Source organism: Pistacia vera, unplaced genomic scaffold, assembly GCF_008641045.1.
Source record: "Pistacia vera cultivar Batoury unplaced genomic scaffold, PisVer_v2 Contig78, whole genome shotgun sequence".
NCBI classification, from domain to species: Eukaryota; Viridiplantae; Streptophyta; class Magnoliopsida; order Sapindales; family Anacardiaceae; genus Pistacia; species Pistacia vera.
In genome coordinates, this window is record NW_022196645.1 from 1,315,017 (window position 1) to 1,330,407 (window position 15,391).

At 34.9% G+C, this 15,391-nt stretch overlaps 1 protein-coding gene and 2 pseudogenes across 1 annotated transcript; all 3 read left to right on the forward strand.

Annotated features, from left to right (window-relative positions):
- The first annotated feature begins 4,555 nt into the window (after positions 1 to 4,555).
- On the forward strand, positions 4,556 to 4,640 carry LOC116116748 (annotated as a pseudogene).
- Positions 4,641 to 5,810: 1,170 nt separating this feature from the next.
- Positions 5,811 to 10,841, forward strand: LOC116116625 (annotated as a pseudogene).
- Positions 10,842 to 11,595: 754 nt separating this feature from the next.
- Positions 11,596 to 14,340, forward strand: LOC116116626 (anthocyanidin 3-O-glucosyltransferase 2-like). The gene is made up of 4 exons (XM_031402682.1): positions 11,596 to 11,789; positions 11,886 to 12,515; positions 13,076 to 13,085; positions 13,656 to 14,340. Exons 1-4 carry the CDS (start codon positions 11,596 to 11,598, stop codon positions 14,196 to 14,198), a joined length of 1,377 nt encoding a protein of 458 aa, XP_031258542.1. The 3' UTR covers positions 14,199 to 14,340.
- The last annotated feature ends 1,051 nt before the right edge of the window (positions 14,341 to 15,391 follow it).

Sequence of the window (15,391 nt, forward strand, 5' to 3'; positions counted from 1 at the left end):
TAATAAAACAAAAGGACCACTTGTTACATAATTTCTATTTTCTCTTTAAAAGAAACATGTTATATCAAGAAACACTTTTTCTCTAATTCTTCTTGCCCATCAAAGCTTATTTAAAGTCTATCCAATAAATCTTTATCAGAATCTCTTTCTAGTCTTTTCAATGCACCGTATATGAACTTTTCTTCCTCCGGGAAAAAAACAAGGGCCCAAAACTTGAAGACCTAATGGAAGAGACCATTAGTATACAGTGCAACACATTTGGATAGCTCCCTAAATTTTATGAAGGCTTGTTTGACTAATGTGGACTAATATATTAACCATACATATCAACTAATAATAATGATTAAAATAAACCTATAATTTTTTTGGGTCTTGTTAAAAAGTGATGTAATGATATAAAAAAATTAAAAAATTAAAAAAACCTATATATTTTTTTTTTTAATAATACTACACCAACAACCCCTTCTCACAAACTTTTTCTCACAACCTTGACATGACAACTTGCAATTAGTCAGTTCACAATGGATTTCACATGAGTCCCATTAATTAATTGCAAGTTGACTAATTGTGAATTGTCACATTAGAATTATGAGAGAAAATTTGTGAAAAAAGGTTGTTATAATATATATATATATATATATATTGGCCTATTTAAAGAGTGATGTAATGATTAAAAAAAAAACTATATTTTTTTTGGTCTTTTTAAAGAGTGATGTTATATCTATAACTCAATCTCACAACCCTCGACGTGAAAGCATGTCATTAGTCAGCTTGCAAAATAGGTCTCGCCTGTCCATTTGTGAGCTAACCAATGCAATGTTTTAAAACCCAACTCAGGATGAAACTCGACAAAGTTTCCGGGTCCCAGGTTCACCGGTTGACAAAAACTTTTAAAATTAAGCAAATACACCCCTAAAAATTACAGTTAGTCCCTATAGGTTTGAAATTTATCAAACATACCCCAAATGCAAATCGACCGGCAATTGATTGGCGGCGGCGACATGCCAGATGCAACCCTCATCGTCCCTTGAGCCTATTCCCATTAAAATATACCCAAGATCTAGCCTAAATAGGTTCGATTTCGGCCAGATCTCACCAACGTCGGCATCGACATTCCAGGCCTGATCTCATCGACGCCGGCGTCGAAAACCCTCCCCATCACCCAGAAATTACTCCCCTCTTCCTCTCGACCAAAACCCATCGCACCCCAGCCCCGTTAGCCTCGCCAATCGCCGAAAAAATCCCATTGTTGCTGCGGCCAGTTTTGTTCAATTTCTGGTTGATTTACTCATTGGAAATCAACTCTGTCACCACCATTGCATTCACCAGAACTTTATCTTAAAAAACCCCAACATTCTGACTGTCAATTGTTTGCCGATCATCCTCCCAAATCCTAGGGTTTTGGGTGAACAGGAAAAATATAAACCGAAGCTTCCGGGTCCCGATTGAAATTGTTCAACCGGCTGGGCTGGGCCGGGTTTTAAAACATTGAACCAATGACAAGTTATCACATCGAGGGTTATGAGAGAATGTTGTAAGAAAGAGTTGTGGACCTAACATTATTGCTTTTTAAAAGGCACTGGTATTCTGAAAACATCAATTTTTGACTGATTCTCTAATATTAAATAAAAAAGTTAAACTATGTCATGCATTTTTTGTGTTAATATTGTATTATTATAAAAACAAAAAACAAGAATTTAATTCAAAGCCCCCTGGAAGCTAATAGTCTTCATATCAGGAGCCTTATTTCATTAACGTCTATTGGAGTAGAGGAGTTAATCTAGTATTTTCGACGATAGAATATGAATATAAGGGACTGAAAACCAAGGGGTAAAATAATTATATCATGATGACCATGAGATAATTAAATTAAAATAGCAATATTAAAAGTAAAAATTACAACTTGAATACTATTATTTTAATTTTATTAATTCCTATCTTTCTCTTTCTCTTTTCCCCAAAGAGTTGCATACAAACCAATAACTATCAATATTGCTCCCATAATTCTGAAATAATTGAAATTAAATTAATTAGTTAATTATGAAAAATGATAGACTGATCAACAATAGTAATTAATAATTAATTCAAGAAATTAATTAAAATTTAAACATACCCTCCCAAGTGCAGGGCATCTCCTAAAATTAGAATTCCCATAATGGCTGAAATTATTGTCGCTAAAGGCCTAAATGCTGTCATGAAAACTGGACCTCTCCTTCTCACCACCAATGTTTGAACATAAACTGGACCTCTCCTTGTAACCTAGTTAATGGCGATAAAATTTAATGTTCATGATTTAAAATGATGTATATATACCGTATAAAACTTTACTTTCTCCAATAGAATTTCCACTTCATGAATTCTAGATTGTTCTAGTGCAAGGAAAGGGGTGCATGACTAGGCTAGTGCATGCATCACTAATATACCGTAAATTATAATTCATCCCCACCATTAATTGTTTTGTTTTGTAAATCAATATATGCGAAAGCGTAAGAATTCATAAATAACTTACATCCAAGTTTATAGAATAACAATCAGAGTACTTGACATGTCTTCTCTTTCAATAAGTTTTTTTTTTTTTTTTTTTGGTAACCGGTGGTGTCCAAGCCCGCTTACGCACGTTTCAACCTTGAAGTTAACGACCAGGTAATCCTCCAATGATCATCCTTATTAGCAATAGAGGTGAATTAAACTCAAGGCCTCTTGAGTAATACACTTAAAAGTCTCAGTTGACCGTCTGACCACCCAAAGGTTGGTGTTTCTGTAATTTAATCGCAGTATAAATATTTCTGTCAAAATCATATAACAGAGAGTAAAAGAGAAAATCTATAGATGTTTCTATTGATTGATTAATTGATGGCTGTGACTCAAAGACAAGATCCCTAGGTATAACTAATCCCATTAACTAAAGGGTTTACTATCCGACTACAAGAGGAGATGTTACAAATATTATTTGGTAACGGTCACTAATGGGCTATAGATAGTGAGTGCACTCATGGATGCTTAACCGAATAATTCTATTACTATAATAAAAATTTAGTTCAATGAATAAGTTGTTGATCATGAGATGTAAAAAAATTAATTAAAAATGTTGACTTTATGACTCATAAGCAATTGAAAGATAAATCATTCCGTTATAACAAATTTAGGGCATGTTTGATATGCAATATAATATAGTATTAAACAAATCGCATAACATTGCATTGTATTATATAAGGTTATGCTAAATGTTATACGATGTTTAGTAGAATATTGCGTTGCATTATTTTTATACTATACCATATTTGGTATATGAATTACAGTGTATAATATTGGCTTTTTTTTTTTTTTTTTTTTCTAACATAAATTCATTCAATAAGTCTATCCTTACAAAGAAGTCTATAGAGAAGTTTACAAAATAAAAGAAAAAACAAAGAAAAAACGGAAAAAGAGAAAGAGAGAGAGAGAGAAATGATGAAGATGAAGGGTGGAGGTTAACTTTGTATGCCTCCTTTGTAGGCTTCTTTGTAAGACTTGCATTGCTGAAATTCATTTATTAAAAACTAATATATTTTTAATTATTATGTAACTAATAATTAAAAAAAAAAAAAGTCAAAAGATGAACGTGTTAGTAGTCAATATTGATTAACGGAAATCAAAACACTGTTCAACACAGACCAATGTTGGTCATACAATGGTCAATGTAGTTGGACTTAGCCTTGCAAATTAAATTTATAAACATTAAACTAATTAGTAATGCTTATTTGCTTAAAATTAATGTTGAGTAAATTACATTAACTTATGTCACGATTTTACTTCTCATTATTTATGTAGAGTATACTGCATTATTTTAGACTTGACATTGCTTAATGCTATGCAGTTTTGTCACTAAACACAACATAGCATTACTTAGTGATATATACTGTCTCTAATGTTATGCTATGTTGCTTGCCAAATAGGGGTGTTCAAAAGAACCGTTCGGAACCGGAACCGTTGGGTACCCGATGTTTGGTTCCGGTTCCTACCCAGAACTGATCGTCAACGGGTAGGTTCCGGTTCCAAAAATCTGGAACCGTACTGTACGGTTCCGATTCCGGTTCCTTGAATCAGGAACCGGAACCGAAACCGAGAACCAGGACTGAAATGAAATGTTATTAAAGAATGGGGGGGTTATGTAATTTACCTGCCACATATAAATACTTTAGATTAGGGCAAAAAAAACTCATCTTCTTTCTTCCCTTCTCACGCTCTTCATCTGCTCCTGCCTCCTGCTACTCTCTGTCCATTCACTTCAAATTAAGGTAAAATTTCAGCTTTTTTTCCTTGCAAAATAGTTCATTTTCTTTCTTCCCTTCTCACAATTTTCGTCTACTCTTGCTCTCTGTCCACTCAGTTCAGATTAAGGCAAAAACTTCAGCATTTTGTTCCTTTAATTGCGTGGATTGGTGAAATCGTGATCCTTGGAATCTAGAAGAAGACACTAAAGCACTCCAATTTCTAAGGTAATTTCAATTTCTTTCTTTTATTTTATTTTTGATCTCATTTGCATCTGTTTCAGTCTTTTGGTGTTGAGAAATGTGGCCTAGGAGGATATCATTACAAAATACCATCTTTCGGGACTGAGTGTTCTTAAGCCTTGCTGACATTCTGCAATTCTGAAGTTCTAATGTTATTATTTGACATTCTGCAATTCTGCATAATCAGATGCCTGCCGAATACCATCAAAATTTTTGCTTTTTATATGCTTTTAATTCTTGAATGTATTTTATAAATCTCAAGCAATTGACAGTGAAGTAATTTACTCATCTTGATCTGGCTGTGCAAATTGATTGCCGTATAAATATCTTGGACATCTTATTTTAAAAGGGGAAGCAAGTTCAGTTGTGGTTTTTTATATGGTCTTTTGGACCCTAGTAAATTAGTAATTGTATTAACAACAGTTTCGATTATGCATCTGGATGACGTGAGTATTGTCAACTAACATATATTTTAATTGTCAACTAACATATATTTTAATTAATTTTTTTGTACTTGTTTTGTAGAAATTAATGCACATGAGGCGAGCAATCCGAGCATGGAGCAGATATTTTTAGTTTTCATATTGGATGTTTGTTAGGTTCTAATTTTAATGTTATGTAATTTCATCGTTTTAGTTTTGGAGTTTATAATTTGAATTTGTGATTTTCAATGGATTATTGTAATATTTTAATTTTGAATTGTGATTTCAATAGATTATTTTAATTTTGGAGTTTGAAATATGAAGTTTACAATTTTAATTTTGTTAATAAGTGTCAAGTGGGGGGTATTTGTAAGTTTTTAAGAGTTTTTTTGTCTTTAAAAACTTTGGGGGGGGATAATTAATTTTACAGGGTACCAGAACCGGAACCGGAACCGTCGGTTCCGGTTCCGGTTCCAAAAGTTAAGAACCGTCGGTTCCGGTTCCGGTTCCGGTTCCTTCCAAAAGTGTAGGGTACCCGGAACCGAACACCCCTATTGCCAAACATACCCTTATTTCACTACATAGTGAAATCCACTTTTAGTTAGTAAGCTTGTTTCACCATTCGATATACAATCAAATTCTCTATAACAAACTCTTTTTGTCGTAATGAATCAAGAGTATAATATGACATAAATTCTTTTGCCTATTTTTGTGGTTCTTTTTACATAAGAAATTGTACTTCAAGGAGAAATCTATAACAATGATAACATTTTTTTATATTGTCCTATTTGATAAATTGTACTGAAATGACGTTTATGCCCCTAGACCGTAACCCAACACTAACCTCCATTATCTGATGGGGGTAACGTACCACGTTCCAAAAATACTGGAGACAATGGTGTTTTCAAATATGGATGAATATGATATTGTCCGAGAAAGTAGTAATATGTGTAGGTTTTATGCTTTACAAACAACAACCCTTCTTCAACTTCAATGCTTCTTGCCAAAGCCTCACAACTCTCACTTGCAATGTCGCATCTCTCCACTTCCTCTTCATCCACCAAAATCCATTCTCTACACGCACACAAATGAAAATCAAAACGACGCTGTCACTCTCCAACTCCTCTCGTGGGGGAGAGGCGCGTCAGGCCAGTTGGGCGGTGGCATTGAAGAAGTGAGACTCTACCAGCCCAGTTGCAAACCTCAGTCTTTCTTACCCTTTACCATCTCCCAAACTGCGGTCGACTTGTTCAGAAAGATTTGAAGTGGATTCGGGTTCTAGTTTGAATATTTCATGTGGGTTTGTTCATAGTGGGTGGTTGTGGATGGAAAGCTGTGGATTTGGGGGAAAGGAGAGTGGGGAGAACTTGGTTTTGGGCATGAAAATTCTGTGTTTGTGCCTAGTTTGAACCCTTATTTGGGTGATGATCCTGTTCAGTGTGTTGCTCTTGGTGGAGTTCACTCTGTTTGCTTTGACTTCACTTGGGAAGATTCACTTGTCAGTGAGCATTTAACAACTCTACATTCATTATTTGTTCATTGATGAGTGTTTGTGGTGTGAAGGCTTCAACATCGGTTGTAGCATAAATTAGCAAGCTTATTGAGTTATTAAGTGTGTATGTTGGTGAAATCACAGGTTAAAAAGTGCTTTTTTCAGAAGTAAATTAGCAAAAAGGCATACAAAAACAATCACTTTTTTTATGATTTGCAACAAGATGTTGTTTTGTTTGGAGTCCATACAAATTATTGATCTTAAATTTGGAGTGATCAATCTTGCAGGGGTAATTGTAATACTCTAACCAAAAAATTTTGGGTATGGTAATTTATTTTTAAAAGAGCTTATTGGGGAAGTTAGTTGACATGACATAGCACTCTCCTCGAATTGCAACCAAAGGACTGATAAAAGAGAAAGCAAAAGAGCTTTTATCAATATATGGAATCGCATTTGATCAACAGAGCATTTTTTCTTTCTATTTAGTAAAATGGAGATATTGAAGCAACTAAGTGTTGTTATTCAAGATTTAGAATATAACTATGTCAGTTTAACTGGTTGGCCTGATAATTAATGATGCGCTTGTGCTTGATTGGATAAATATCAGGAGAAGAGAGTTGTGTGCACATATTCATCACATTGTTGTGTTCACTAAGTGTTTTTAGCCTGATAATACAAGGCTCTATCATTAAAAGTTTGCAGGGGTTATGGTGTTTTGGTGCACTTGGACATTCTGTCTATCATAGAGAGTTGTTTCCTAGATTGGTGGAAGGTTCTGGAATGGGAAAATACGGCACTCGCAACCAGTGGGACACATACTGCTGCAATAACTGAATCAGGTTTTTCTTCTTAACTGGCCCTGTTTTTTGTATGGAAATTTCTTTACATGTATATACTATTGGGTTTGCATTTTAGATACAGGCTGCGTAACCTGGACTAAATTTATATGAGTTGATTTGGACCTTCGGAAACAGCCCTCGAACTCATAATGTGGAAAACATATCAATCTAGGACTGCAGAACAAATTGAATGGAACATTTCAAATGTCTGTAGGTTTATGTATTCTTGCATTTTGGGTTTCTAGTTGTTCTTTATGAGAAGATGATTCATATTGCCTTCATATTTGTTACGGAAAGAATAAAGAAAGAGGGCTGTCAAATACTTAATCCATCTATTATGAATATAGGGGAACTTTACACTCGGGGTCGAGATGAAGGAGATGGAAGACTGGGCCTTGGTCCTAGTCCAGGCCCTAATGAGGGAGGTGGACTTGGTATCCTTCTAAGGTCAAAGCATTACCTGTATCTGTTGCTGCTGTTTCTTGTGGTGGCTTTTTTACAACAGTGCTGACAGAGGAAGGGCAACTTTGGAATTGGGGAGGTAAAGATATCAACTCTTTTGTCTTATTTTTCTCCTTATCTATCCCCAATTGCAGTTTAGTTACTTTCATTTATTTGTTCGGATGTTGCACAATTCTGGATATCACTCTCTTAAGTTTAACTTGGATGAAATTCCATTTATCTGCTTGTGTAACATTACAATGACATCAATACACATTGTCATGTGTTCTGCTCAGCAAGTTCTAACTATGAGCTTGGAAGAGGTGATAAGGTGGTGGTTGGAGACCAGCCAATTCCTAGCCTTGAGGTGTTCGTATCATTCAGATAGCAAGTGGTGGCTATCACTCCCTTGCATTAACTGGTAAAATAATTGCTTAATTCACGATTGCCACGGCAACCTTATTAAATCCATTCCTCACTTGCCACCCCCTCCTTCCTATTCTAGGCTGTTACTAATATTGGTTTTCATTTTTTATGTATAATTCAGAGAAGGCAAAGTTCTTTCTTGGGGTAGGGGACATGGTCAGTTGGGTCATTCTTCAACCGAAAATCTGAAAGTACCTGTGGTGATCGAGGCTTATGCTTAAGCGTGTAGTCTACATCGCTGTGGGGGCTCATCCTCAGCAGCCATAACAGGTCCTTGATATTTCCATCACCCTTCAATCCTACAATCTTCCAAGTATCTATAGTTATCCGATCTCATAATAGCACAGAAATGAGGTTTGAGGATATCTTTTAGTATTCTATCTTTAGTATTCAACTAAGTTGAAAGATGCTAAATTTAAAAATCAAATATTTGGATATCATTATGAACAATAATTTTATATGCAAATCAAATAAATAAAACTCAGATTATATATTGTTTTTACCATATTGTTTGATAATTGCTATATATTCAGATAAAGGGAAGTTGTACATGTGGGGAAATGCCAAAGATTCTCAATTGGGAGTTCCGGGTTGCCGGAGGTACAATTGGTCCTGTTGAAGTCAGTTTCTAATGGAGGATGATGGGTTGGACCCCACAAGGTGTTATCTGTTGCAGTTGGTGCTCTCATGCCAGTGTTTGGTTTCAAGGTCATGTTGTTAAAGATGGTCTACTAATCGAAAGGTTTTCTCAACTCATATAGACAAAAAAACATGTATCGTTTAACAGCTAAAACAGAGGCTAGAACAGAGTGTGTAGAATCTGAGGAAGGATAGTTCTTAAGTTACTAAAATATTGCCAAAGCATTTAGGAGGTGAATTCAGGTTGCTGACTGGTTAGTCAATAAGTGGAGCTTCAACTTGACAATTGCTGACTCATAACTGCTTTTGTTTGAATCCCTTTAATGAATTAAATTATCTGGGAAGACTAGAGAATTTTGACATTAAGCTCCTGTCACAAATTCAAGTTACCTTCTTAATGTTTCCCTCTCATTGTATGCATCATCTCATTACATATAGTTTATTGACATTCCTTTTGTTTGAAAGTTTATTGCAAACATGACTACTTTTTCTTTAATGTTGATCATATGGCTCAGTTGCTTTTATTTGAAGTCGGCAGAGAGAGATTTGTGATGAATTTTATAAGAAAGCATGCAAAAAATTATGTTTGCTCAGGATGCCCTACTACGAATATCCGTTGGTTTGTTGTATGATCTTTGATGCTCTGGAGCTGTGGACATATTATAAGTGATAAATTTAAAGTTGGGATATTTTCGAGAAAAACATAGAATCTCACAAGATATCATGTCAGTCATGTCATAAGTCCATGTATATATGTTGTCTGAGAATTTTTTTTTTTTTTTACCATCCATTTTATAATCAATGAGATCGGTGATTAAACTGATATCTATGTAATATGCATATATTGATTTGTGATATCATTAATGCGGTATCCCGTGGTAACATAAACTTTTTCGTTCTTGAAGAAGTAAAGGGTAGAATTTGCCTTAATGTTGGCAGATCTCATAGGAGTTCCTTACGTAGACCTCCTTCACTGCAAAAATCTAAAGTTTCCAGAGAAAAACTTGTGACTGATCATGAGGGAGTTACAAACCTTATGTTAAAGAAGCTATTATTAAGAATGTCTTTCAAAACTAACTCAGCTCCACTTGTCGTTGGTGTTGTATTGTTTTGTTATCAATTGTAGATGTGGGAAATGAACTCGGTGTTCCTTCTTATTTGTTCTTCACTTGTAATGCAGATTTTCTTGGTTTCGTGTGTACCTTCCAGGTCGGATGATGAAGTTGAAGAGAGTTTGAAGAGTTTGATTCTGAGATATAATTCTTGGTTACGTTAATCCAATTCCTAGCAGAATTTTGCCTTTGTTTTGTTTAACAAGTATGGTGGTTATGATACATTTGTGAAGATTGGAAGAAGATTCAAGGAGACCAAAGGGATATTGTCAACACTTATACAGAGCTGGAGGCACAGCTGCAAGTGTTTGTTGAATGATTTTGAAGACGATAATTTACATCATGTTTACACAGTTGGGCCGCTTATTGATGTGAAGGGGGAGAGTGTTAAATTATGTTTCGGTGATGATTCAGAAAAAGATGAGATCATGAAATGGCTTGATGATCAATCTGATTCATCAGTGTTTTCTTGTGCTTTGGAGGCCTGGGCAGCTTTGATGAAGTGCAAGTGAAAGAAATAGCACTCGGGCTGGAGCAATGTGGTCACAAATTCTTGTGGTCTTTACGCAAGCCGCCACCAAAGGATAAATTTGAAGGGCCTAGTGATTACAAAGGTGATCTCCAGGAAGTATTGCCAAACAGGTTCCTGGAGGAAACAAATAAGACTGGTTTGGTATGTGGATGGACACCACAAAAGGAGGTGTTGGCCTGTAAATCAGTAGGAGCATGTGTCACATTGTGGGTGGAATTCAATCTTGGAGAGCTTGTTGTTTGGAGTTCCAATTGCAACAAGGCCTATGTATGCAGAGCAACAGCTTAATGCATTCCAAATGGCAAAAGATTTGGAACTGGCTGTGGAGTTGAGATTGGATTATAGAATTACTAGTGGAGAAGTTGTGTTGGGAGATGAGATAGCCAGAGCTGTACAATGTGCGAGGGACACTGATAATGAAGTGAGGAAGAAGCTCAAAGAATAGAGTGAAAAGACCAGATTAGCAGTGCTGAATGGTGGATATTAATATGCTGCATTTGGAAAATTGATTGAACATGAATATATCAAAAAATCTTTGGAAACACATGAAAACGTTTTCTGTTGTTAACTTGCTGCCAATGTTTTAAGCATTGCCAACTTCTACTCAAAATGTGATTACTTGATTTCTTTCTGCTTCAGTTTTATTTCAGCCTGATCAAATCTTGTTTCTTGCTGCGTCTACTGCATAAATTGGAAACGATAAAGATGTAAATTTCATGTTGGGGTTAGTGTCCATGCCTCGAAGTGCTCAATCAAATTCCGTTCAAAATTGCGCCACTGCCATGTGATTAACTTGCTGGAGCTAAGGACACTTGTCTTGTATGCTAATGAAGTGAAAATATAGATTATTCGTAGATTTGTTCTCAAATAAAATGTGTCATGGATGACGATAATAAGGTGAGGAAGTGAAAATTGTTGCCATTTTACAAATTATATAGACCCTTAAACTGATTACAGGGTTGACTTAACCCAATTAGAGATAAAATTGAATAAGACAAGTATATTTGCATGATTGAATAAGACAAGTACATTAATCTGATTCGGCGAGAAATGCCCGTGACAACATGCAAGCTTGATTGGGTTGGGATTGATAATATAATAATTAGAAAATAATTTACATAATTGAATATTAACTAAATAAAACTATAAAAGACAGGACAAAGAAGAAGAAATATACTTTCATCTTCTCTAATCCAAAAATGAAGAAAGTTGACCTTGTCTTCATCCCTGGAGCAGGCGCAGGTCACCTAGTTCCCTATATTGAGTTTGCAAAGCGTTTGTTGGATTCAGATGATTATTTCTCAGTGACTGTTCTTCTCATGGGTTCTCCTTTTGGCCCCCCTCCTTCAGCTGCACACACTAAATCACTTGCAGAATCTAATACTTCAATAAGGTTCATCAATGTTTCTCCTCCTGTTGACTACTGTCCTTAACAAGAGGTTCATAAATCCTTTGAAAAGTTTATGACTGAGTATATAGATTGTCACAGAGCTTGTGTTAAAGAAGCTATTGTCAAGGACGTGCTTTCTAGTTCTAACTCAACTCCACTTGCTGGCTTGGTAGTTGATTTCTTTTGTACAACAATGATAGATGTGGGAAATGAACTTGGTGTTCCTTCTTATTTGTTCTCCCCTTCTAGTGCAGTTGCTGTTGGTCTTTTGCTGTACCTTCCAACTCGACATGATCGAGTTGGAAGAGAAATTGAAGAGTTTGATGGCGATTTGGTGATCCCTAGTTATGTTAATCCAGTTTCAAGCAGTGCTATGCCTGACGTTTTGTTGAACAAGCATGGTGGCTACACTACATTTATGAACCATGGAAAAAGTTTCAAGGAGACCAACGGGATTATTGTCAACACATTTGAGGAGCTGGAATCTCATGCGGTTAAGTCTTTGAAGAATGATTTTGATCATATGCCACCTGTTTACACAGTTGGACCGATGATTGATCTCAAGAGTGAGAGTGACAAGTTAGTTCTAGATGTGACAGAAAGAGATAAGATCATGAAATGGCTTGATAATCAACCTGATTTATCAGTTGTTTTCTTGTGCTTTGGAAGCCAGGGGAGCTTTGGAGAAGAGCAAGCGAAACAAATTGCAATCGGATTGGAGCAANAACCGTCACTAATGGGTTATAGATAATAAGTGCACTCATGGATGCTTAACCCAATAATTTCTGTTACTATAATGAAAATTTAGTTCAGTGAATAAATTGTTGATCATGAGATGTAAAAAAATTAATTAAAAATGTTGACTTTATGACTCATAAGCAATTGAAAGATAAGTCACTTCGTTATAACGAATTTAGGGCATGTTTGATACGCAATATAGTATAGTATTAAAAAAATCACATAACATAGCATGACATTGCATTGTATTATATAAGGTTATGCTAAATGTTGAATGATGTTCAGTAGAATATTGCGTGACATTATTTTAATACTATACTATATTTGGTATATGAATTAGAATATTGCGTGACATTATTTTAATACTGTACTATATTTGGTATATGAATTACATGGTATAATATCGGCTTTTTTTTCTAACATAAATTCATTTATTAAATACTAATATATTTTTAATTATTATCTAACTAATAATTAAAAAAACAAGTCAAAAGATGAACGTGTTAGTAGTCAATGTTGATTAACAAAAATCAAAACATTGTTCAATACAGATCAATGTTGGTAAAACAATGGTCAATGTAGTTTGACCTGGCCTTGCAAATTAAATTTATAAATATTAAACAAATTAGTAATGCTTATTTGCTTAAAATTAATGTTGAGTGAATTACATTAAGTTATGTCACAATTTTACTTCTCATTATTTTATGTAGAATATACTGCATTATTTTAGACTTGACGTTGTTTAATGACGTAGTTTTGTCACCAAACACAACATTGCATTATTTTATGTTATGCTATGTTGCTTGCCAAACATACCCTTATTTCACTATATAGTGAAATCCACTTTTAGTTAGTAAGCTTGTTTTACCATTCGATTATACAATCAAATTCTCTATAACAAACTCTTTTTGTTGTAATGAATCAAGAGTATAATATGACATAAATTCTTTTTTGCCTATTTTTGTGTGGTTCTTTTTACATAAGAAATTGTACTTATCAAGGAGAAATCTATAACAATGATTACCATTTTTTTATATTGTTCGTATTTGATTAAATTGTACTGAAATGACGCTTATGCCCCTAGACCGTCTAACACCATCACTAACCTCCATTATCTGATAGGGGTAACAGTACCACGTTCCAAAAATACTGGATGACAATNCACCAAAAGATAAATTTGAAAGGCCCAATGATTACAAGAGTGATCATCTCCGGGAGGTTTTGCCAAATGGGTTCTTGGAAAGAACAAAGAAGATTGGTTTGGTTTGTGGATCGGCTCCACAAAAGGCGGTGTTGGCTCATAAATCAGTAGGGGGATTTGTGTCACACTGTGGGTGGAATTCAATCTTGGAAAGCTTGTGGTTTGGTTTTCCAACTGTGACATGGCCTATGTATGCTGAGCAACAGATTAATGCATTCCAAATGGTTAGAGATTTGGGATTGGGTGTGGAGTTAAGATTAGATTATAGGATCATGAATGGGGAAGTTGCGGTCACAGATGAGATATCAGGAGCTATCAAATGTGTGATGGAGAGTTATAATGAGGTGAGGAAGAGAGTTAAAGAGAAGAGTGAAAGGAGCAGATTAGTAGTAGTGGAGGGTGGATCTTCATATGCTGCATTTGGAGACTTGATTGATGATATATTAAGAAACGAAGCCATGAAAGAGACATAGTCTTGTTTATTCATATTTAATCCATTTTCCTGAAAGAGTTTCAAGTTTGAAAGTTCTCGATGAAATATTTTTGTCTACTATTGTTTCATTTTCTATGTTGTTGAAGCTTCTTGTTCTTAATTTTAGATTTTTATTCGATTTATGTTAAGTTGATTTTAACTTTTATATTTGTGACTTACACATAACTATAAGATGAGTAAACAAATAAATTATATATATAAACACATGAAACAAAATCTTTACAACTAAGAAGAGTTCAAATCATGAGAAGGTGATATAAATATTTCAATTGGACAGTAACTCTGAACTCTTGAAGTTTTTCTGATATATTATAAGTCTCGAAGGTATAAATATTTCAATGATCAACCTGATTTATCACTAGTTTTCTTCCGCTTTGAAGGCCTGGGGAGCTTTGATAAAGAGCAAATGAAAGAAATAACACTTGGCTTGGAGCAAAGGGGGCATAGATTCTTGTGGTCATTACGGAAGCCACCACTAAAAACTACTGATTACAAAGGTGATGTCCAGAGGTGTTGCCAAAAGGGTTCTTGAAGAGGACAAAGGAGACTGGTTTGGTGTGTGGATGGACCACACAAAACGAGGTGTTGTCTCATAAATCAGTAGGAGGATTTGTTTCACATTTGGGTGGAATTCAGACTTGGGGAGCCTCTGATTTGGTGTTCCAATGGCAAAATGGTCAATGTATTCTGAGCAACAGATGAATGCATTCCAAATGGTGAAATTTTTTGGAGTGGCTGTGGAGTTGAGATTGGATTACAGAAATATTAGTGGAGAAGTTTTGTCAGCAGATGAGATAGCAAGAGCTATAAAATGTGTGATGGAGAATGATAATGAAGCAAGGAAGAAGGTCAAAGAAGAGATTGAAAAGAGCAGATCAGCAGTAATGAATGGTGGATCTTCATTTGCTGCATATGGATGCTTGATTGAGGATGTATTAGGAAACATGTCATGAAGAAGAGTATATATATGTTTAGTGAAATATTATATGTACTATTAAAAAGATTTTCATTCTCTAAATAAGTCTGAGGATATATGGTATTAGCTTTAAGATAAGTTAGAATAGTAATATTAATTGCAGAAACAACAGAACTAGAGTTACCATGTAGCATTATGTAATTATTGGGGATCAATCAACTTCATTCATAAGATTGAGAAGAATAGATGAACTTTTG